The following is a 22,111-nucleotide window of genomic DNA, read 5'->3' on the forward strand; positions in this document are numbered from 1 at the left end:
TGCTTGTATTTGTTTTGTTTTGTTTTCTTCAAGTGTTGACTCTTGTGGACTCACTTAGTTCTTCTGCGTGTTCATATATTCATCTTTCTAACATGTGTAGCTCCCTGTAGTTTCCATAGGTAAACAAACACATAGGATACATTAAAACTCAGTTTGAGATAAATAAATAGTCATAAATTGTACAGATTTGAATGCTTACTGTATATTTTATGCCCAGTCTTGATGTTGGAATGCGTACCTTTAAAGTGTTTGTGCTCCGGACCTCTCAGACATGAGTTGCTGTGTTCTTGTTCCTCCTCATCTCTTATCTCCTTGTCTTTGATGACACCATGCTTCCAGGTCCAGCTGCCACCCCTGAGGAGAACGCTATCATACACCCATATCTCTCGGACTCGGTCTCAAGTAAGTGGCTTTGGCTGCTCCTAATCCCCTCCTCCCTCCTTCTTTTTGCAATTATATGTAGCCCTGGGTGACAATTACTAGCATTCATCCCTTCCACAGCCCTCCTCCTGGGTTTAAATGACATGCTCTCTTACAGAGAAGCTACTCTAATGATATAATTACTCCGGCTCAGCCACCTTCCTACCACTCAGGCACTTTTCTGTGTTGATCTACTTCAAAACACCTCTCCAGCCCTCTGGGCAGAGCTTCAAATTGCTCTGTCGTCCAGTTTAGTCCGGAGTTGGAGCGTTTCGTTGAGAAGTTTTATTATTTGCGAGGGAGTCCTGACAGTTGAGACGGGCTCAGGAAGCAATATTTGCCTGCAATTTCCTGAGAGGTTCGTGTGAAAGTATTTCACTCCGGTGCAGACCGAGAGGCTGCAGAGACGTATCGCTGTAAAGTTTGGTGTTGATTTTCTGCTCCTCCGTGCTGCAGAATTTACAGCAAAGCCCCCCCACCCACCCCCCACCCTGCAGCGTGGCTAAACTGACACAGTAAGATTTTTGTACTGAGTTAGGAGTACGAACCATCTGAAGCGTTTCTCAAATTGGTGTAAAGGCGTTTTGCTGCCAGGAAGCTTCACTTACACTTCCCAGTCTGAGGACGTGTCACTCTGTGACCATGTGATCGACTTGCCTCTCCAACACGAATATCTTCCACATCGCATGCTCTGCGTGTTACCTTAATTTTTTTGTTTTTGTTTGTTTGTTTTAAGCAGCATACTGGTTTTCATGTCTGGTGCAAACAACAGGTTCAACTTCCTGTGCACAGAGTCAGCACACAGCTGAAGTGTGGGTCTGTGGCTTGTTGAGTCACAATGTCTTAAGTTTTTTTTTTACTATTTCTTTTCTTTTGTTATTTCCCACACAAATCAGGAAGCAGCTCAGTGTTGAAGCGTTCCCGTTGGGGCTCATTTTCTATCGTTTTTCCTCCTTTTTATGCGAGTGACCTTAGAAAAGCTAACTTTTGTACAAATCGATCATCTCTGTAGATCAGGGGTGTCAAACTCACTTACAAAAAGGGGCCAAAATTAAACCCTTTTTCAAACTAAGGGCTGATTTCAGAATCTAAGTGCACTCAAGTTAGAAACCCAACATCTTTTCTTGGTTGCAGGTTCCTCAACAAGAGTTTGATTGGTCTCATTTGACATTTTCTGTTGCAGTTTTGACATCTTAATCAAAGATTATTGAAAAAAATTAAATTGATAAAAGTATTTTACATTTAGAATAACATCTTGGGGACCAGATAAGATGTCAACGAGGGCCACATTTGGCCCCCGGGCCTTGAGTTTAACCATATACTCTAGATTATTTGCGCACCTTGTTCTAACATAAAGAAATGCTACTAAAACTCAGTATTTCCTTTAGAATCCATCGGAAAAGAAAGAATGCATTTTTTTAATCGATAGACTGATTGATCCGCCGGCCGTTTAATTAGATTTTAATACACAAACAACTAGGCCTGTCACAATAAACAAATCAATTAATCGCATTATAAATGAAAATTATCAACCTCATTTTTATTTATCGGCTTTATCGTTTCTTCATGTAAAAAGTTGTTTTTCTCTGCAAAAAGAAGCTGAGAACTTGTTTCCTGATTTTTTTAAGTAAAAGTTTTGTGTGAAAAATGCTATGCTAAAGAGCTCAAACCACACCGAGCGTCCGCCATTTTGAGAACAAAAAACAATGAAGGAGAGACAGCCCATGTCACGTCAAGGGGCCTCCCTCCCATTTTTCTTAGAGACGCACTGCTAGCTCCCTCACTATCCATCCTTTTGTTCAAACAGTCTTATACTGCCATCTGGTGATCAAAAAAGGTACTACATGCAAAACAAATTAACCAACATTTCTTCTTAAATTTGACAATAATTATTAATTATTGCCAAATTACTAATTATTGTCAAATTTCAAACAATATTATCGTTCATCACAATAACTTCTGAGACAATTAATCGCCCAGCAAAATTTGTTATCGTGACAGGCTTACTAACAAACCTTAAAGAGTGTTAGCTAAAATGTTACGCTCACTTTTAATGGAATGATGCCAGATCGATCAAGAAGATAAAGACTTTATTCTTATTCAGAGCCTCATATTTTGTCAGAGAGGAAATGTTTGTAGGCAGAAAACATGCATAATGTTATACTTGGTGGTGCATTCTTAGCAAACCTTTAAAAAGGAGTGACATGATGAGGATGTGTGCCGATCTGCATTTGGACTTTAAATTGCTGCAATTGCAGATTTTTGTTTGTTTTCAATCTAATACACCGTAATGCAGACATGGGCAACTTCAGGCCTGAGGGCCAAAAGTGGCCCTTGGACAATCTCCATCAGGCCCCCAATATCCTTAGTAGGGATCCACAATATTATCAGCATGGTATCGTATCGACCGATATTAGCGATAAAGTTAAATATAGGACATCGGCCATTCCATCAAAATAACTCACTGATATAAAAGCTTCTGTTTTAAGTTAGTTTGAATTTAATAAACTGTCATATATCTATTAATGCACTACTACTTTTTATGCACTTTTCATTTGTCGCTTGTGATCAATGTGAGTTTAGATGTGTGAAAATTTACAAATTTGCACTGTTCAAATGTTGTCATTGTGTCAGAGAGAGTAAATGTGATGAATACGTTTGACATTAAACATAATCCAAGTTGAAGTGTTACGTCATTTTCAGTCCCCTTTTTGGCTTCTGCATTTGGGAACAGGCCAAGTAAACAAAGACCATGCAGAATAATGTAATATTTTAATTCTACAGCAGAGAAAGCTAAGTAGTCTCTGTACCGTAAGTAGGTCCAGGGGAATAAATATCGGTATTGGTATCGGTTATCGGCCAAACAAGTTTTAACATATTGGATATCGGCCAAAAATCCAATATCGTGCATCCCTAATCCTTAGTTTTAAAAAAACCACAACATTTAAATTAAAGATTGATGAAAAAAGAAGCAATTTATCAAAAAGACCTAAGGAAATTTAAATTAACCATCTTATTCAAAATTATTTTAAAAACATTTTTGTCATTGTGTTTGCAGAACTAGCCCGAACCTTTAAGACTTACAAACACAAATATATACGTTTGTTTTGCGTATTTCTGCTAACATGTGTAATGTATTGTCACTGGGCCAGTTTGCAGAATATGTCTTATATTCCTAACGGATTTTGGAAAGACTTGTTTTATGAAGCTTGCTAACTATGCTACAATAAGAAAAAGGTATTCTAGATTATCTGTCATAAAGGAAATTTATTTTCCAATTCTCTATGAGGCCCTTTGGAAAAAAAAATGTCGACCACCTCTGCTGTAATGTGTATAAATATTAATCAGAAATGTTTTTCAGGCCAGTTTCCCTCATTTCCCAAGGTCTTTCTTGACCTTGGAGCGGCTGTGGATGAGTGGTTAGAGCAGTCGTCCTCCAATGTGAGAGTTGGGGGTTCGATTCCACCACTAGTCACATGCTGAAGTGTCCCTGGGCAAGACACTGAACCCCTCATTGCCTCTGATGTGTGTCCCACCAGTGTATGAATGTGATAAAGCACTGATTATTCTTTGTATAGATCTAGTAGAGTGCTGTATGAATGGGTACATGAGGGCACAGATTGTAAAGAGCTTTGAGTATCTTGATAAGATAGAAAAGTGCTATCTAGTACAGTCCATTTACCATTTACTACTAAAAACCCTAATCAGCTGACCTCTTACATTCTTCAGCTTCTGAGGCTTCATCCCGTCTTCCTACACCCACCTGAGCTTTATTACTGATTTCCTACTATTGAAGGCCCCTCCATACAAAAATAACACCACACAAAACAGCAATATATGACGTTCTGTGGGAAGAAAATCAGTCTGCTGCATTTCTTCCTCCCCTCTTAAACCCAGATCCAGTTTTTGTCTCCGGCCTTTTTTTGTTTTTATTGGCGTTGGCGCGACACCGCTCTTTACCCGACGTGGTGGCAAATTAAAGACTCCGTTGCTCAAAGAAGCATTTCCTTTTGTTTGTTGCTCCTGCATGTCTGGCAGTTGTCTCGGGCGATCATCAAACACGCAGCGACACTCATCACACGATCCAGTCTGCCTGACTGATCTGAGAGCCTCCTGGCAGGGGCAAGTCTCAGCAAGACTAAAGGAGGACTGCACTGGGAAGAATGCGTCCACCCTCCCCTCCTGGGATAAAATAGTTGTGACTGTCTGTTGAGTATCTGCTTCTACTTAAAGACAAATTCCAGAAGATTCTTCAGTAAATTGTTTTACTCCATTGAACGCAGATATACAGTAGTCCCTCACTTATTGCAGGGGTTATGTTCCAAACACCCCCGTGATAAGTGAAAATCCGTAACGTAGGGACGGGGTTTTTTTTTTTGTTGTATTTATATATATTTTAAGGCTTTATAAACCCTTCTCGTGCAATATTCTAAACGCTCTAAAAGAGCACAGCAAAAGAGAGCAGACAGACTGATGCTACGGTTACTGAGCCAAACCGGGGGCAGACTCATCATCGGGCACCAGGGCATTTCCTGGTGGCCTGGCCTGCTCAGTGATCGCCAGGGGCTAGACTAAAGGCTCTGTTTGGGTTGCGCTTGATTATTTTAAGGAAACAATCTATGCCGCTCGCTCAGGTAGCCGCCTCACTGAAGCTCCCACAGTAGCGATGGGGAAAGACAGACCCCGCCCCCTCCTTTCTCTTTCTGAGGCTGTCTGTCACAGCAGAGCAGAGATGCACAACAGGTTATATTCCCAACTGTTGTGTGTCTCTGCTCTCTTGTGACAGAGATCATCAAAAAGAGAAAGGAGGGGACCCCATGGCGATCACTGAGTGGGCCAGGCCACTGGGATACATCCCGGTTCTCCCGATGGCTAGTCCACACCTCAGGACAATGCTCTGGTTGGTCGCCTTCTATCATTCAGCCAATTGTGTGTTGTGTACAATCTTACATTGAAAACCTGGGAAAGAGTGTCCTTGAAAGTCGAACCGCAAAGTATTGAGGAGCTACTGTATACAGTATACAATACCATCAGATATAAACATCAAGCAATATGGGGAAAAAAATGACATTTTTGCTTCTACTCTCCTAACTTTCTTTGTTTTTTTTCCAATCCCTTATTCCAGAGATGAGTTTGAAGATAAAAAGGCTGTGCAAGTTTTGTGATGTGCAGGCGACCACCTGCACAGGTAAAGGCACCTGTGAGGTAGAGTGTAACAAAACATCCATCTGCTCCGATGACGACGAAGTCTGCGTCACCATATGGTGAGTGGAGCTGCAGCAAAGTTGTCTCATAGATTTAATTCAATAATAAAAATATTGTCAAGTGTACTTATTAGGGGATTTTATTTATTTTCTAAATCAGGGTAAATTAGGGTAAATGTGTCAATCTAACCATTCAACAGCGTCACATTTGACTCTGAATGACCAAAGCAACAGGAAGCAGATTTGTTGGTGTTAAAAGCTTAAGGCCACGCTGATGTTTCTCATTATACTCCCAACGTAGCGTAACGAGCTGCGGTTAGCAGAAAGCTAATGGTACACGGACAGCAGCGCTCTCTTTTCTGGTTGAAATAGTTGTCACTTTGTTTAATGACCTTTATTGCTGCTGTCATTTACAGAATACCTAGGCTGTGCTCTGAAAGAGACAATCGGTGCATGACATTTACAGCAGCGGCTCAGACTCTTTCCTGCTGAAAAATATTAATTGCTTTCGGTGTTGAACATGCAAGTTGGTATTTATGGAAAGCGGCAGCCTTCGTAAATCAAACTTAATAAACGACTGGAAGGATTTTCTGTGCTTTCCCTGTGCAAGGAGGAAGAAAGATGACAACATCACCTTTGATACGGTGTGCCACAACCCAGCTCAGAAGCTGTACGGCCTGGTCCTGGACGATTACAACAACAGCAAGTGTACCATGAAAGAGAAAAGGGGCATGGGCTTGCAGTTCTTCATCTGTTCCTGCACCGAGGAAGAGTGCAACAGCCACGTCTTATTTGATCAAAGTAAGTTACGTCAGACTTTTTTGTCTATAAAAACAACTTGGGCACATTTTAGGAGCAATCCAGATCAGCTCTAAGCAGACATTTGGCTGTTTAACACATCCAACAAACTCTGACTTGTACATGTTTAAAAAAGACAATATTTTATTATTAGTCCCAGTTTGTTGCGTTTTCTGTTCTTCTCCATTTATGGAAATAATATGTTTCTTTCATCCTGATGCATGCTCAATAATCCAGGTGGAAAAATCCAAAAAAGTTCAATCTGGTCCTCTGGACATTCAAAAAAACAAAAAACAAAACGAAGCAAAAAAATATAGAAACGTTTCGTCTCTCATCCGAGAGACTTCCTCAGTCTGAGGTGCTGTATACAGCTCTGTCTCTTAAATAGCACCTTCACAGAGTGGATCAACCATTTTGCTGCTTAAACAGCCATCAGTGTGCTAATGATCCATTGTTAGGCTGATGGTCCTTCTTGAGCATGTGATCAGCTGGTTTTGGTTGTCAGCAGCAAACTGGTTGATCCACTCTGAGAAGGTGCTATTTAAGAGACAGAGCTGAATACAGCTCCTCAGACTGAGGAAGTCTCTTGGATGAGAGACGAAACGTTTCTATATTTTTTTGCTTTGTTTTGTTTTTTTGAATGTCCAGAGGACCAGATTGAACTTTTTTGGATGTTTCTTTCATGTTTGACTCAACTAAGTTCACTTACTTATCTAAACATTGTCTTTTTGTGGAGCGTTCGTTGGTTTAAAGGTGTGTAGAAGAAACTAAAATGGCTCAACCAAAACAGGTAGCTGAAACAAACTAATCACCAAGGCTTTGGGAAGTAGGGGTGCAGAGGGTGCTGCCATCGATACCCCCAGTACTTGGTACTCCCTGCAAGGAGCTGGTCCCCATATCCAGTTACCACTGCTCGAGAAGCGAGGGACACCCTGGACAGGTCTCCAGTCCATCGCAGGGACACATGGAGACAAACAACCATTCACTCTCTCACTCACACCTAGGGACAATTTAGAGTTACCAATCAGCCTAACATGCATGTTTTTGGTCTGTGGGATGAAACTGGATCATGGCACCTTCTCGCTGGCTGTGCCGCCCCTGTCAAAGGACACACATGTCTAAATACATATTTAAATAATGAAAAGAAACAGTTAAAGCCAGATTTCATTAATGCTGCTTATGTGTGTGCAGAATTTTGCAACCACCTAAAACCCCCCAAAAAGTAGGAAGTGTCATGAATATAACTACAAATATTACAACGTATGTTCAGTGTCCATATTCAGAGAAGACCGAGACTGTCGCAGTGAATTTCATAATATTTGGTGTCACAATATCCTTCATATGGGTGTTTAAGGTCATATAAATTCACACCTGCTCACAACTGCCTTTAGCTTCCCACGGCTACACTAAACACACTTGGAGCTGCAGAGTTTGGTTAATTTAATAAAAATGTCTCCCCCTTTTCATACAGCCATATAGCAAGGACCACATCCAAGCTGCACCACTTCCTTCAACCCTTTGTGAACCCCCTCTGCTTTAGATTAGACCTTTGTAGAGTCTGTGCTGAATTAGTCGGTAACATCATCTCTGTAGGTGAACTGACGTGTTGCCAGTTTCTATCCGTTTGTTTCGTGAGGTGTCATGCATGAACACTAACATGTGTGCTGCGATGCAGTGCAAGCAGCTGTAGGGGAGTCTAGAGTGCAGAGCTGGTGCTGGAGCCGAATGTGTTTTGGACGCAGCATCCTGATAAAAGTAACACAGAGATACATTTCTGAGACCTGACTCTGAGCGGGGAGCCAAATAAAAACCATCTGCGCGGCGCAAACCACGTCATGGAAAGGCGTTCGCACGCTCCTGAGTATGTCGGTGCAGTATCTGTGACTTCTCAGCCAGCGTTAAAAGTAGGCAACTCCATTTGAAATATAAACAAGTCAACACCAGGCCTTCTATGAACGAGCGCTCCTTTGTGGCACTTACCACTTAGTGTTTTCCCTAAACGAAACAATAGATTGAACATCGTGCAGAACATTTCAAAGCAGCTGAAAGAGATTTGCACCCTTTAATCACTGTTTTTGTGTTACTCTGATAATTAGGCTTAAACAGATTACATCGAAAACAATCAGAAGTACCGTGTTTTTCAGACTATAAGGCGCATTAAGCAAAATAAGTTCATTTTGACAAAATTTTGAGCGTCGTGTACCACATAAAAAGGGTTAGAGGTCAGTAAGCACAACCAGAATTAATACATAAGGCGCACTGTTGATTTTTGAGAAAATTACAAGATTTTTAGTGCGTCTTACAGTCTGAAAAATACAGTATTATTATAATGAAATGAGTTAGAAATTAGACTAACTTCAATAAATGGAAGCCACTTTGGATGCAGAACAAATACGTGACACAGTACAGATAAAATACTTGTAAGGTTTTATAATGTGTTTATTTGTGTCATTGCAGACAGTAAGATGGTGGGGGGGGCGGGTGTTCAGATGTCAAATGTTTTGTCTTCAGATATAACGAGCAGAAAGGCTGCGGGTGAAATCTGTGGCCCAGCGTGCCACAACACATCCGTGTCGAACAGCAAATCTCGTGAACACTGATTCCTAGATTCTTTCCACGAGAATCAGACAGACCTGTCTCGTATGTCGGATGTGCTTTTACACGGTCAAACGCAAAGTTGGAAGTTGTTCTGTGCAACAAAACTGTTTTGTTTTGCAAGAAAATACAGGATATTGAAGAAAGCAAAACGGAGAGAGAAGGAAATCATAAAGACTTTGCAGTTTAAATCTTTAAGTTTGTCCATTTTTAGTGTGATAATCAAGATTCGCCCACACTGATACTGGTGCCATTTCTGCTGTGGGGTTTTAATGGTCTGTCTGGTTTATGCACTACATTAACCTAGAAAACAAGATTTCAAAGATTAGTTGTCAAACTGGTGTCAGAAATAAGTTCATTTAAATACAATATATTCATCATCTACCTTAAACACCACATGTATGATTACAACCATTACAGTTATGATTGTGGTTTTGGTCTTGGGGCGGCTGTGGCTGAGTGTTTAGACCAGTCGTCCCCCAATGGGAGAGTTGGGGGGTTGATTCCACCAGCAGTCACATGCTGAAGTGTCCCTGAGCAAGACACTGAACCCCTCATTGCCTCCGATGTGTGTCCCATCAGTGTATGAATGTGATAAAGCTCTGATTAGTTTCTATAGATTCAGATTATCTTTGTAGAGATGTAGTAGATGCTGTATGAATGTGTGTGTGGAGCTAAATGAGGGCACAGATTGTGTTGTAAAATGTAGTGGTGATTTTAGCCTCTTTTGGGGGTGCTCAAGAACCCCTAAATTTTTAACTCCGCACCCCTGAAAATTTAAGAAACCATCATTAGGATTTTGTAAGGAAATCAAATCTTAGATTTACCAAAATACTGAATAAATTTGGAATAAAGATGGAATAAATGATGACACTTCAATGGATCAGAAAAATCTATGACGTTTTTGCACGAGTTCAATCCTCAACGCCACCTGTCAATCAATCCAGTATGCTCGTCAACAATTGACCAGTCAGCGACCTCAATTTGTCCCCAAGGTAAACATCCCTTACCTGCAAGTGCTCCACCCCCTTTTCCTCCGACAACATTGTCGGGGTTTTGCTTTACGGACGCTTTGCGGTCAGATGGATTTCGGTGGGTGTTAGGATGCGTGAAAGAAGCAGAACGTGCTCTATTCACACAAGGAGAGCTGTTGGTCAGGTCTACTTCTTTTTGTGCCCTGCTCTCTAAAATAGTTATTGAATCAAGTGTTTACAGATGTAGGTAAACGTGGATGTTTAACAACCTGTTAAAATACATCAGAATGCAGAAATGATATCTACTTTATTCAGAAATGTGGGAGACACCAGTCTCTCCCCTACATTATAAATGCTTCCGACGCCAGTGGCCACCCCATTGTTCAAGCCAAGAGACATTGTCAGCACTGGGGGCTAAGCACCCCTAAAGGGCAGATTCTAGAATCACCCCTGGTAAAGCGCTTTAAGTATCTTGATTAGATATAACGGTGCTATATAAGTACAGTCCATGTACCATCTACTAATCCAAGTCTTTGGAGAAAAGTGAAGCTTTAGTTTCCTTAAATATCTCATTCTTCTGAAGAACTCTGTTTACATTCAGTATTTCAGACACAAGAGTAGATATATTTAAAGAAAAATCCCAAAGTGTCAAGTTTCAGATGACGTTCTTCTTGTTTACCTTTTAGCTTTTTCACGCAGCATCTTGGTGGTTTTGCTTGTGTGCTGCAGCTTGGAGAGCACGGTGGAAGGTTTAGGTCTGCAGCAAGAAAAAGCTTCGCTCTCCACCAAAATCAAAACAAACCGTCCGGCTGGGGCCCTGTGGAGGCTGTCAGACATGTGGTTTCCTGTTTAGCAAAAGAAAAAATTATAGAGCTGCAGAAAGCTTGGTGGGGCAGTCAGCTACTTTTACATTCTTCATCCAGAATTTGTCTTAAAACCCCATTTCTTGTCAACTTTTAAATAAAATACTATTAGCAGCTCTTCAATCCACGTTAGCTAAATATAGTGATTTAGCTTTTAAAGCTCCAGTTTAATGACTGCAACTTGAAAAGAAATAACTGCTATAAACACGGCACAGTTATTTGTGTTTGCCAAAACCAGCGCAGCTTTAGACGAGGTATAAAAATACAACAAACTCCGTACAGAGACACAATATGTGGTTGGCTGGGTCTGAGTTAAGAGGAGTTTTTAGATTTGTGGTCAAGACGGTAACCTAAATGAACATTTCACAAAATCTACTAATGGTTTAGTAATAATACTCTCGTTGTAGCTAGATGTCAGCGACTGCCCAAATATATTCAGATTTAGAGACTTGGAGTCAAGACCTTAAAGTAGATGCTCGTACACAAACCTTAAAATTACAAAACACTGTGCACACTCATGTACTTGGCTCTATAATTTCATCATCTATACAAACTGAAATTATGAACACAAAAGTTTATCACGGCGTGTTTACCAGGTTGAATCAACAGGACTCGCAGTTAACTAGAGAAATTGCATTCCCTGCTAAAATGCAGTGTGAATGCTTATTGCTGAAGAACTTGCTGAAAAACAGCTGAAATTAGCTAAAAACATGCTGAAATATAGCTGAAATGGAAGAACAAACTTAAGTTGGCAGAAGAAAGCAGATATTATGCATATTTACAGAATTTGGTTTAAATACCGTTAAGCAGAAACAAGCACAAATATTGGTAAATTAGCTACAAAGGCTGAAATTAGCAAGAAATAGCTAAAAAGTAGCTGAAAAAGCAGAAAGAAGCTTAAATTACTAGATGGAAGTGGAGAGACACAATTGTGCCCAATCAGGATGAAAGAAGCAGAAATAAACACAAAAAGTGGAAATTATCATAAAAAGCTGTAATTGGCAAAAAAAACAAAAACCAGCTAAATAGTAGCTAAAATAGCAGAAAGAAGCTTAAATTACCATATGGAAGTGGAGAGACACAATTGTGCCCAGTCAGGATGAAAGAAGCAGAAATTAGCACAAAATAATGGGAATTATCTGTAAAAAGCAGAAAAAAAACAGCTAAAAAGGCAGAAAGAGCTCATTTTTGCTGAATTAGGCTGAAAAAAGTTTAAATGAGTGCATAACATTTAGAATTAGCTGAAAATGCTAAAATTAGCATAAAACAACTAAATAGTAGCTGAAATAGCTTAAACTTGCAGAAATAAGCTGAAAGGAGCACAGCAAGCTTAAATTAGCAGAAATAAGTTAGAAGCACAAAAGTGTTGTAGTTGGCAGAAAGAATCTAAAAGGAGCACAAAACAGCTGAAATTATTTGCACAAGGAAGCTGAAAGAAGCTGAAGCAGAATAAAATGTGAATGGAGCAGTAAAAGGTTGTAAACAGATCTAAATATCTGAAGCATGTAAAATGAGCTCACTTCATTTTCTATCAGAAAAAAACGACAGAAAAGGCTAAATATTTCAAAAAGCTAAAGTTGCACCAATACCAAAAGTCAAAGCAAGAGCTGAACGTTTTGATTTATGATTTTTTTTTTTTTGGAAATAGCACAAAAATCATGGAACAAGAAAGATGCCACAAAACGTACGGAAGAAAAATGCATCACAATAGTGAGAATGCTTCATAAACATTCACACAATAAAAGGTATTAGTTTAGTAAAATGTACACAAGAGTATGGCAGTTGTTCTTCCTTCCCGTGTGTTTGTTAAAGTACTTTAAGAAAAGCCCGCAGCAGGATTCTTACCGTTTGTTTAAAACGAGACCGTTTCTTGCATCCCATGAAAGTGACATAACGGCAGTAAGATTTTTAATTACTCCACAAAAAGAACCCGCGTGCTGCAGGTTTTTTTTAGGGGTCTAGTAAAATGGCTTCACGTGCTTCGTTGTTGATGGTGTGTCGCCAACTTCATTCAAGATCCTTAGACTTTTGGGTTGTCAGACGTGGATTCTGTCATGGTGGAGATGGTTAGAGAAGGAAGAAGCCCAACTGTCATTTTTATAAAGGCTAGTCCGGCTGCAGACGCTGTTCATCAGAAACACTGCCAGTCCCAACATGTCACCAAGTCTGCTTTGCCCTCACAGATGCTCAGGTGGTGGCCGTCATCATCGTCAGCCTGGTGCCTCTTCTGGTCATGGCTGTTGTAGTCATCACGTTCTTCTACTGTTACCGGGTTTACCGCCAGCGCCAAGCCCACTCCAGTCACAAGAAGGGTGCGCCGCTGGACTTCAGCAACGCCCCCATCATGAGCGACGAGGGTTCGGACAGCAGCTCTACGCACGCCAACAACCTGAACCACAACACCGAGCTGCTGCCCATTGAGCTGGACCTCCTGGTGGGGAAAGGACGCTTTGCCGAGGTCTACAAAGCAAAGCTGGGCTTCGACACCGTGGCTGTTAAGATCTTCCCGTACGAGGAGTACGCCTCCTGGAAGAACGAGAAGGACGTTTTCTCCGATGCGGACCTGAGGCACGAGAACGTGCTCCACTTTCTGACGGCGGAGGAAAGGAAAGTGCAAAGACAGTACTGGCTGATCACAGCTTACCAGCCTTTGGGAAACCTCCAAGAGTATCTGAGCCACCATGTTGTCAGCTGGCATGACTTGTGGCTGCTGGGGAGGTCACTGACTCGTGGAGTGGCACACCTTCACAGTGACCAGACTCCCTGCGCCCGCTGTAAGGTGTCCGTCGCCCACAGGGACATTAAGAGCTCCAACATCCTCGTGAAGAAGGACTTGACGTGCTGCCTTTGTGATTTTGGCCTCGCTCTGCGGCTGGACAACTCCCTGTCTGTGGATGAGCTGGCCAACAGCGGCCAGGTAAGGCTTACTCTTTTAATTTGATTTGACTTGGATATAAAAAAACTATATTTAAAATTAAAGTAGTTCAAACGCTACCACACTAAAGAATGCTTATCGTGTTGACCAGTCATCTCCACAGTCGTTGTCAGCACATTACAGGCACTAGTCCTACCAGTAACACAGCTAAAGGCTGAAAAATAAACATTATAAAACAATAAGGACGTGGGCAGAGTTTCGGTCATTCACCTTGCTGAGACTTTCATCCTGCAGCAGCACAAGTTGAGTGACGACGTAAAACCACAGTTTGGAAGCTTTAGCCTCTTCCTCTGAGACGCTGCTGGCAGTTGCTGCTCATTAAGCAGCTCATTAAGCAGCTTTTTGGGCTTGTCATTGACCTGTGGTGGAAGACTTTGATAACCACAGTCAGTTTAGTTCACGTCCTCTTTCTCACGCTTTATAACGATGTTCTTTTTCACCTCAACAACAGTGATGCTGCTGGAGGTCTTCATCCTTTTGGTAAGGACACGGGATGAGTTTGCCAGGAAGCTCAGACTCAGATCCGTATACTTCCTTCTACTACGCACTCGTTCTCTGTAAAATACCTCCACAGGGGCCTGCTCGTCTTCTGGTGGTGGGTAGCAAACAACCTTACGTTGCATTAAAACTAGGGCTGCAACTAACGATTATTTCAATAATCGAGTCATCGGCCGATTATTTTTGCGATTAATCGATGAATCGGCAAAAAAAAAAGAAAAACGTTTTAATTTCCACCCCTTTATTCCAAAATTGAACATTTGACTGACATAGCAATTCACACAAAAAACAGGTTGCTATTTGACTATTCTGTTAGTAAAATATTGAATAATAAAAAACAAAAGTTGGTCAGATAGCTTGAAAAAAATAAATGTACACAAAAATATATACAAATGTATCTTTATACCTGCACAATATGTAGCTACTTTGTAAAATGTGTCCTTGAGGGAAGAGTGTAACCTGGATTAAAAGTGTGGATTATTGTAACTTGGATTAAAAGTGCGGATCATTGTAGTGAAGCTTTCGTCTTCAACCATCGACAGAGGCCTCGTGTCAGTGACCATCATGTTCAGGATGTTTCAGTGAAGACAGCTGCTGCTGTGGTGTCCATGATGTCCGTCCATCATGAAGTGTTGTTGTTTGTTGTTGTTTTCTGGAATGAGAGAGTAAATATGTATTATAGCATAATTTACAGCAACTCAAGAAATGCCTTGTTTCACTTACAGTGTTAGGTTCAGGCAGAAGTAGCTAAAAGAGCAATTAAACACACACACACACACATATATATAATACTTAATTACACACATTTGAGTATATGTAATAAATTACTTTAATTCCTGTTTAAATGCAATTCATCCTGCCATACCTGCAGTGTTTTCAGCCTTTGCCAGCAAATTAAAAGTTGAAGCTTAATCATTAAATTATTATCCAACATTTTTCAGTCAGCTCATCTGGACAGTTTCTTTTTTTTTGTGCTGAAACGTTTCGCCTTCGGTCCGGAAGGCTTCATCAGTCAAGGAAACACACAGAATCAGTTTTGTTGTGTGTTTCCTTGACTCATGAAGTCTTCCGGATCGAAGGTCAAACGTTTCAGCACAAAAAAAAAAAAAGAAACTGTCCAGATGAGCTGACTGAAAAATGTTGGATTGTATACCTGGATTATTGAGCATAAATCACATTTAAACACTGCTTGTACCAATTAAATAAAATAAAAAGTAACACACGTTCTCTATCACCGTCATTATTCAGCAAACAAACAAACAAGCAGCAGCTACAGACAGACTGACGTTACGTTTTCTCTCTTGGAAACAGAACCATGTGAATATTGTAGAGACTCACCTGCAACACATGACGAGTTGTATCAGCTGCAGCTTCCTCCTCCTCGTGACTCCGACATGTTTACGTTTATCTCCGTGATTCTCTCGTGTCGTCACTTTTTCAAAGCTGCATGTTGCAGTTTTTATCTTTGTGAAGTTCTCCCACACTTTGGAGGACTTGGGTCGAACAGTTTTCGCTGTGTCGGTCATTTGTAAAATTTATTTAATTTCCTATAGATATCAATACATGATATCTATGTCCTGTACCTTGTATCGATACCCAATCAATACACGATATCTGTGTTCTGTACCCTGTATCGATACCTGATACACTGATACCCGATACTGGTATTGGTGTATTCTTTAAAAAGAAGTCCCATTTTCAAAGTCAAAAGTCAAAGTTTCTTTATTTGTCATACGCTCCACTTGTGGTTATAATTTATATATTTTTCTGTGCCTCTAATTAATTACTCTGACTTATGCCGTCAGTCTAACTTTAATCTTTAATTTCCCACTCTAAATATTTGGCGCACTCCATATCTTGGCACCAGGTACACACGTTTGGTGAAAACATTGGAGTCTGCACCCTCAGGCTGGGGTTTCATTATAGTCACAAGACATATACGCTGGATTGAAGCTTAATGGGATTAAAATTCTGAAGTAATAATCCAGAGCTGCATTGCGTTGTGTTTTCAGAATGACTCATCGTGAAAAGGACTCACCCTTTGCTGCACAGGACAACTAATGCATTATAATGGCTTTAATGCGTTTGGAGGAAGCTCTGCTGAATGGGCAATAATGTTAAGAGAGGAACTGAGAGCCATCTTTGCTTTTCAATTTCTCCGAACATTTGATTCAAAATAATTTGTTGTGACATGAATGTATATGGAACTTAATGACCATCAGTTAATTCATCATAAACAAGAACTAGAGAAATTACATTTCCTGTAAAAATGCAGTGTGAATGCTTATTGCAAGACAGCTTGCTGAAAAACAGCTCAAATTAGCAAATAAAAATAAAAAATGCTGAAATGTAGCCGAAATGGAAGAACAAGCCTAAATTAGCTGAAGAAAGAAGGAACAGATAGTTGCTGACTTAAATTTAAATAAGCTAAAATTAGCACAAAATTTAAGAAATTAGCTACAAAAAAGGCTGAAATTAGCACACACAAAAAAGCTAAAGCGTAAAAAAGTAGCTAAAATAATTGTAACTAGCAGAAACAAACTGCAATGAGCAAAAAAGCTTAAATTAGCAGAAATAAGTTAATTAGACTGAAAGCAACATAAATTACCACAAAAACTTGAAATTAGAAAAAAAAAGCCTTAAAACTAGCTGAAAAGGTAGAACTAGCATAAATTAGCATAAGAAAGCAGAAAGAACATTTGTTTGCTCAGTTAGGTTGAAAGAAGCAGAAATGAGCTCAAAAAAGATAAAATTATCTGAAAAAAGCTCAAATTGGCACACAAAAAACCCCAGCTGAAAAGTAGCTAAAAAAACAAACAAAAAGAAGCTTAAATTACCAGAAGGAAGTGGAGAGAGCACATTTGTGCTGAATTAGGCTGAAAAAAGTTCAAATGAGTGCAAAAATGTGGCATTAGCAGAAAAAGCTAAAATTAGCTTAAAAACAGCTAAATAGTAGCTGAAAAGGCTGAAACGTGCTTAAATAAGCTGAATGGAGCATAATGAGCTGAAATTAGCAGAAAGAAGCTAGAAAAAGCACAAAAATGTTGTAGTTAGCAGGAAGAATCAGAAAGGAGCACAAAACAGCTAAAAAAAACAGCTGAAAGCAGCCAAAAAAAGTTTAAATGTGCATAAGGAAGCTGAAAGAAGCTGAAGCAGAACAAAACGTGAAAGGAGCAGTAAAAGGTTGTAAACAGATCTAAAGATTTGAAGGATGTAAAATGAGCTCAGTTCATTTTCTATGAGGAAAAAAAGGCAGAAAAAGCTAAAGATTTCAAAAAGCTAAAGTTGCACCAATACCAACAGTCGTAATACCCTTCTCCTGAACGAGCTGAACGTTTTGATTTTTGATTTGTTGAAACGGCACAAAAACTGTGGACTGAGAAAGATGCTGAAAAACGTACGGAAGAAAAACGTATCTCAATAGTGTGAATGCTTCATAAACGTTCACACAACTAAGAGTTGCACGGCGAATCACCCGCCGGCTTCTCAAGAACTGCAGTCCCATAAATTTCCTTCTGTTTGTTTTCAGGTGGGAACAGCGAGGTACATGGCCCCCGAGGTGTTGGAGTCCAGAATCAATCTGGAAAACATCGAGTCTTTCAAACAGGCTGATGTTTATTCCATGGCTCTTGTTCTGTGGGAGATCATCTCCAGGTGCAGCGCGATCGGAGGTAAGATGATCAATTTCACACGGAGAAGACCGTTCAAAGCCTGTCAGGTGATGTCAGTGGAAAATATTTTATTGCAAAGCCAAGAGATACTGAGGTTTGGACATGAGATTTTCATCTCTTACAGTTTAGGTGCTATTTAGCAAACATTAGTTTTTTACATTAGTGTTACTGCAAACCAACGTAAAGCACATAAGATCTTTATTGTCTGTTGAGTACTCGGCGTGAACACATCGAGTTAAGGGTTGAGGAAAAAGCTGCTCAAAGTGGTAAAACTAATATTTGAGTTTGAAGGCGTTGCAGCAGTTTTTAATCGCTGCCAAACAACTCCGTAACGCAGCAGTCCCGCCGCGAATTATCAAAACTCCCGCTGATTTTTCTCAAAATATTTGCATTTTGAAGTTGAGCGACTTTAACTGAGCTGATACTTTAAGCCTTGGATGAATTATTAATTGATGTGGAACATCAGCTAACAGCTGAGTGAAATAAATGTTTTCATGCGTCGCTGTGCTCGGGGAGGAAAAACTCAAGATTGAGGAGAGAGGACGAGTCTGTTCTCACGCAGGAGACGTTAGGAGGCAGAGATTCAGAAGGAGGACGCCTCCGGGACCTTAGAACAACTGAAAAATGAACTTCTGGGTTGGAGGAGAATCTGCTCGTAAGCCAACGCAGGTTCACGTGAGATCTGTTTTTAAAACTTTAAAATCTATTGGAGTGGACTGTGTTTGTTAGCAAAATATCTCATGAACTGCTGACCTGATTTTAATGCAACTTTCAGAACACAAACCAATATGGCCGCCACAGCTGCCTTAGAAAACACAAATGGCTAAAAGTCGGCTAATGTTACAGATCTTGATTATTTGGTGTTTTGTAGCTGAGCGTCTTCCCCAACGTGCACTTCATGCGCCACAAACTCCACAATACTTTTGCTTAAAGCTTTGGCATTAACTCCTCGTGTTTGACTGTTAGCGAAATATTTCCTGAATGACTGGACAGACTGCTGAATCTCTTAATGTACATCTACAACTCATTAATATTTGGAGTTAATCTAATTCAAGATAGCCACCACAGTTAATTAGCAAAAAGAGCCACAGCTGAGTCAGTTTCACGTATTGAACTATTTTATACATAACTAGAGAAATTGCATTTCCTGCGAAAATGCACTGTAAATGCTTATTGCTGAAGAACTTGCTGAAAAACTGCTAAAATTAGCAAAAAAACATGCTGAAATGGAGCTGAAATGGAAGAACAAGCCTAAGTTAGAAGAAGAAAGCAGAAAGAACACGTATTTGCTGATTTAGGTTTAAATAAGCAGAAATAAGTACAAAAATTAGTAAATTAACTAAAAACACTTAAATTAGCAACAAAAAATAGCTGAAAGAAGCAGAAAGAAGATTAAACTACCAAAAAGAAGTGGAAGGAGCTGAAATGAGCTAAAGAAACTGTGGAATTAGATGAAAAAGCTAAATTTAGAGCAAAAACAGCTAAAAAGTAGCTGAAACTAGCAGAAAAAAGCTGAAAGGAGCACGACAAGCTCAAATTACCATAAAGAATTTTATTAGGCTGAAAGCAGCAGAAATTACTACGAAAAACTTGAATTTATCTGAAAGCAGCTGAAATTAGCTAAAATAATGCCTGAAAGGTAGCTGAAAAGGTAGAACAAGCTTAATCAGCAGAAGAAAGCAGAAAGAACATGTTTGCTGAAAGAAGCAGAAATGAGCATTAAAAAAGTGTAAATTATCTAAAAAAATAAAAAAGCTGAAATTAGCAACAAACAAAAAAAAAAGCTGAAAAATAGCTAAAAAGCAGAAAGACGCTGAAATTACCAGAAGGAAGTGGCGAGGGCACATTTTTCTGAATTAGGCTGAAAAAAGTTGAAATGTGTGCAAAAATGTGGAATTAGCTGAAAAAGCTTAAATAGCAAGCAGAAAACTTGCAGAAATCAGCTAAATGGAGCATAACAAGCTGAAATTAGCAGAAAGAAGTTGGAAGACGCACAAAAATGTTGTAGTTCACGGAAAGAATCTGAAAGGAGCACAAACAGATGAAAAACAGCTGAAATTACCTGAAAATAGCTGCTTTTTTAATTTGCACAAGGAAGCTGAAAGAAGCTGAACCAGAACAAAATGTGAAAGGAGCAGTAAAATTTGTAAACAGATGTAAAGATATGAAGGATGTAAGATGAGCTCAATTCATTTTCTATGAGAAAACAAAATGTCAGGAAAGGCTAAACATTTCAAAAAGCTAAAGTTGCACCAATATCAAAAGTATTGTACAAAAATTGCTGAATGTTTTGAAATGATTTGTTGAAATAGTTTGAAAACTGCAGGATGAGAATCGCGCCGAAAAACATACGGAAGAAAACTGTATCACAAAAGTGTGAACGCTTGATAAACATTCACAGAATAAAAGCTGAGAATCATCCTCAGTACATTCTTTAACAACAACCACATCTTAAAGAATTGCATGAGATTGAACATAGTGCCGTTTTCAAAGTTTGCCTGAATCGACTTTACCTCCATTTCTTCTCACATAATGGCACGAAAGCCGGTGGGCAATTTGTAATTTTTCAAGGAGCGCTACACCTATAATTTCTTCTTTTCTTCTTCTCTGGTCTTGAGTTTATTCTTTCCTCAGAACATTGCAGAAGACAGTGCGTGTCAAAACCCAATCTACAACTTAGTCATCATCGTATTCTTTGTTTTCATGTTCTGTCGTCAGTCTGTGCTTCAAACATGATATTTTGAAGAGTATTTACCGTCGCTGTGACCTTTTTGTGAATAGCTACGTTAGAGATGAGCGGGATCGCTGATGTTGTGGGAAATCAATAGAATATATTTTTTAATCCTTCATGGGTTTTGAAAGCTGTTCTCTAAAACACTGAGGAAAAAAGCTCAACAGATGTAAGGAATAGAGTTTTTACCAATTGGGAGCTCAGCATCCAGCTTCACTTCGTGTTCATTTATAAACTGTGTGACACCGGGTGCCAGAACCTCATTAACGAGCCATTAGTCACGACTGGAGCAAAATATAAAAGTGTCAAACATGCAATCAATCTTGTAGATGTCTCAGAGGTCGGCCCTTTTATCGTTCTCTTATAAAACCAAGGTCAGGATGTGTGCAAATAATAGAAATGAGTGATTATCGACAGACGAAACCGTGTTTCTTTTCAACAGTCGGTCGTTTGTTTTCACTTCCCCCTGAATGCCTCGGCGGTCTCGTTTCGTTTCGGTAACTGCTCCTGTCTCCTTTGTGATTGAAAGCCCGTTTCGAGCATGAACACGTCAACTTTAGTCTCTTCCTGCTTCGAGCCGTGAGCCCCCCACCCCTCATGGGGGATCTCTTTAGTGTATACAGTAGTACAGTTGCTCTGCCACAGAAGTTTGTGACCTAAGCAGAAATCTCTTTTCCTTCCCAACTGTAAGAACATGGGGTACCTCAGGTTACACAGCTGGAAAAAAATAAGTAGCCCATTTCCTGTTTTGTGGAGAGTTCAGTCCCAAGACGCTGTTTGTAGCGTGAACTTTGAAACCTTTCGGAGTCATAGATGACTTCTTTATGTCTGGACATTCTGAGGCTAATTTCTGTTGCCAGTGAGCCAAGCATTGTGTGACAAATGCTATGCTAAAGAGCTCAAACCACACCGAGCGTCCGCCATTTTGAGAACCAGAAAACAGGAAGGAGAGACAGCCCAGGTCACGTCAAGGGGCCTCCCTCCCATTTTTCTTAAAGAGACACGCTGCTCGCTCCCTCACTATCCATCCTTTGGTTCAAATAGTCTTATACTGCCATCAGGTGGTCGAAAAAATGTACTACACGCAAAACAAATTAATCAACAGTTCTTCTTAAATTTTACAATAATTACTAATTATTGTCAAATTTCAAACAATATTATTGCTTATCGCAATAATTTCTGAGAAAATTAATTGCCCAGCAAAATTTGTTATCATGACGGGCCTTACATTAACTATACGATTCAGCGTTGACCCTAGATCATTTCCCTTGGCGGGGCATTGGTCGTATTTTATTTTTGTAGACGGGGTGGGGGGGGTGGAGAAGGGTGGGGTGGAGTCATGTCTGTGTTGTCTGACTGCTAGCTTAGCACTATGTTGCTGCCTGTTTTTATCGACGGGGGGGGGGGGGGGGGGGGGGGGGG

The 22,111-nt window shown here is 40.0% G+C and overlaps 1 protein-coding gene across 1 annotated transcript in view; it reads left to right on the plus strand.

Annotated features, from left to right (window-relative positions):
* The window catches only part of LOC119425817 (TGF-beta receptor type-2), a 31,345-nt gene that overhangs the window by 1,643 nt on the left and 7,591 nt on the right, over positions 1-22,111 (plus strand). Inside the window, exons 2-6 of the mRNA XM_037693365.1 lie at positions 340-402; positions 5,546-5,684; positions 6,235-6,425; positions 13,038-13,771; positions 17,817-17,958. Of these exons, the coding sequence (XP_037549293.1) occupies positions 340-402; positions 5,546-5,684; positions 6,235-6,425; positions 13,038-13,771; positions 17,817-17,958 (1,269 nt within the window). The remainder of the gene's footprint in view (positions 1-339; positions 403-5,545; positions 5,685-6,234; positions 6,426-13,037; positions 13,772-17,816; positions 17,959-22,111) is intronic.

This window comes from Nematolebias whitei, chromosome 19 (genome assembly GCF_014905685.2).
Source record: "Nematolebias whitei isolate Nwh7 chromosome 19, NemWhi1, whole genome shotgun sequence".
In the NCBI taxonomy this organism is placed as follows: domain Eukaryota; kingdom Metazoa; phylum Chordata; class Actinopteri; order Cyprinodontiformes; family Rivulidae; genus Nematolebias; species Nematolebias whitei.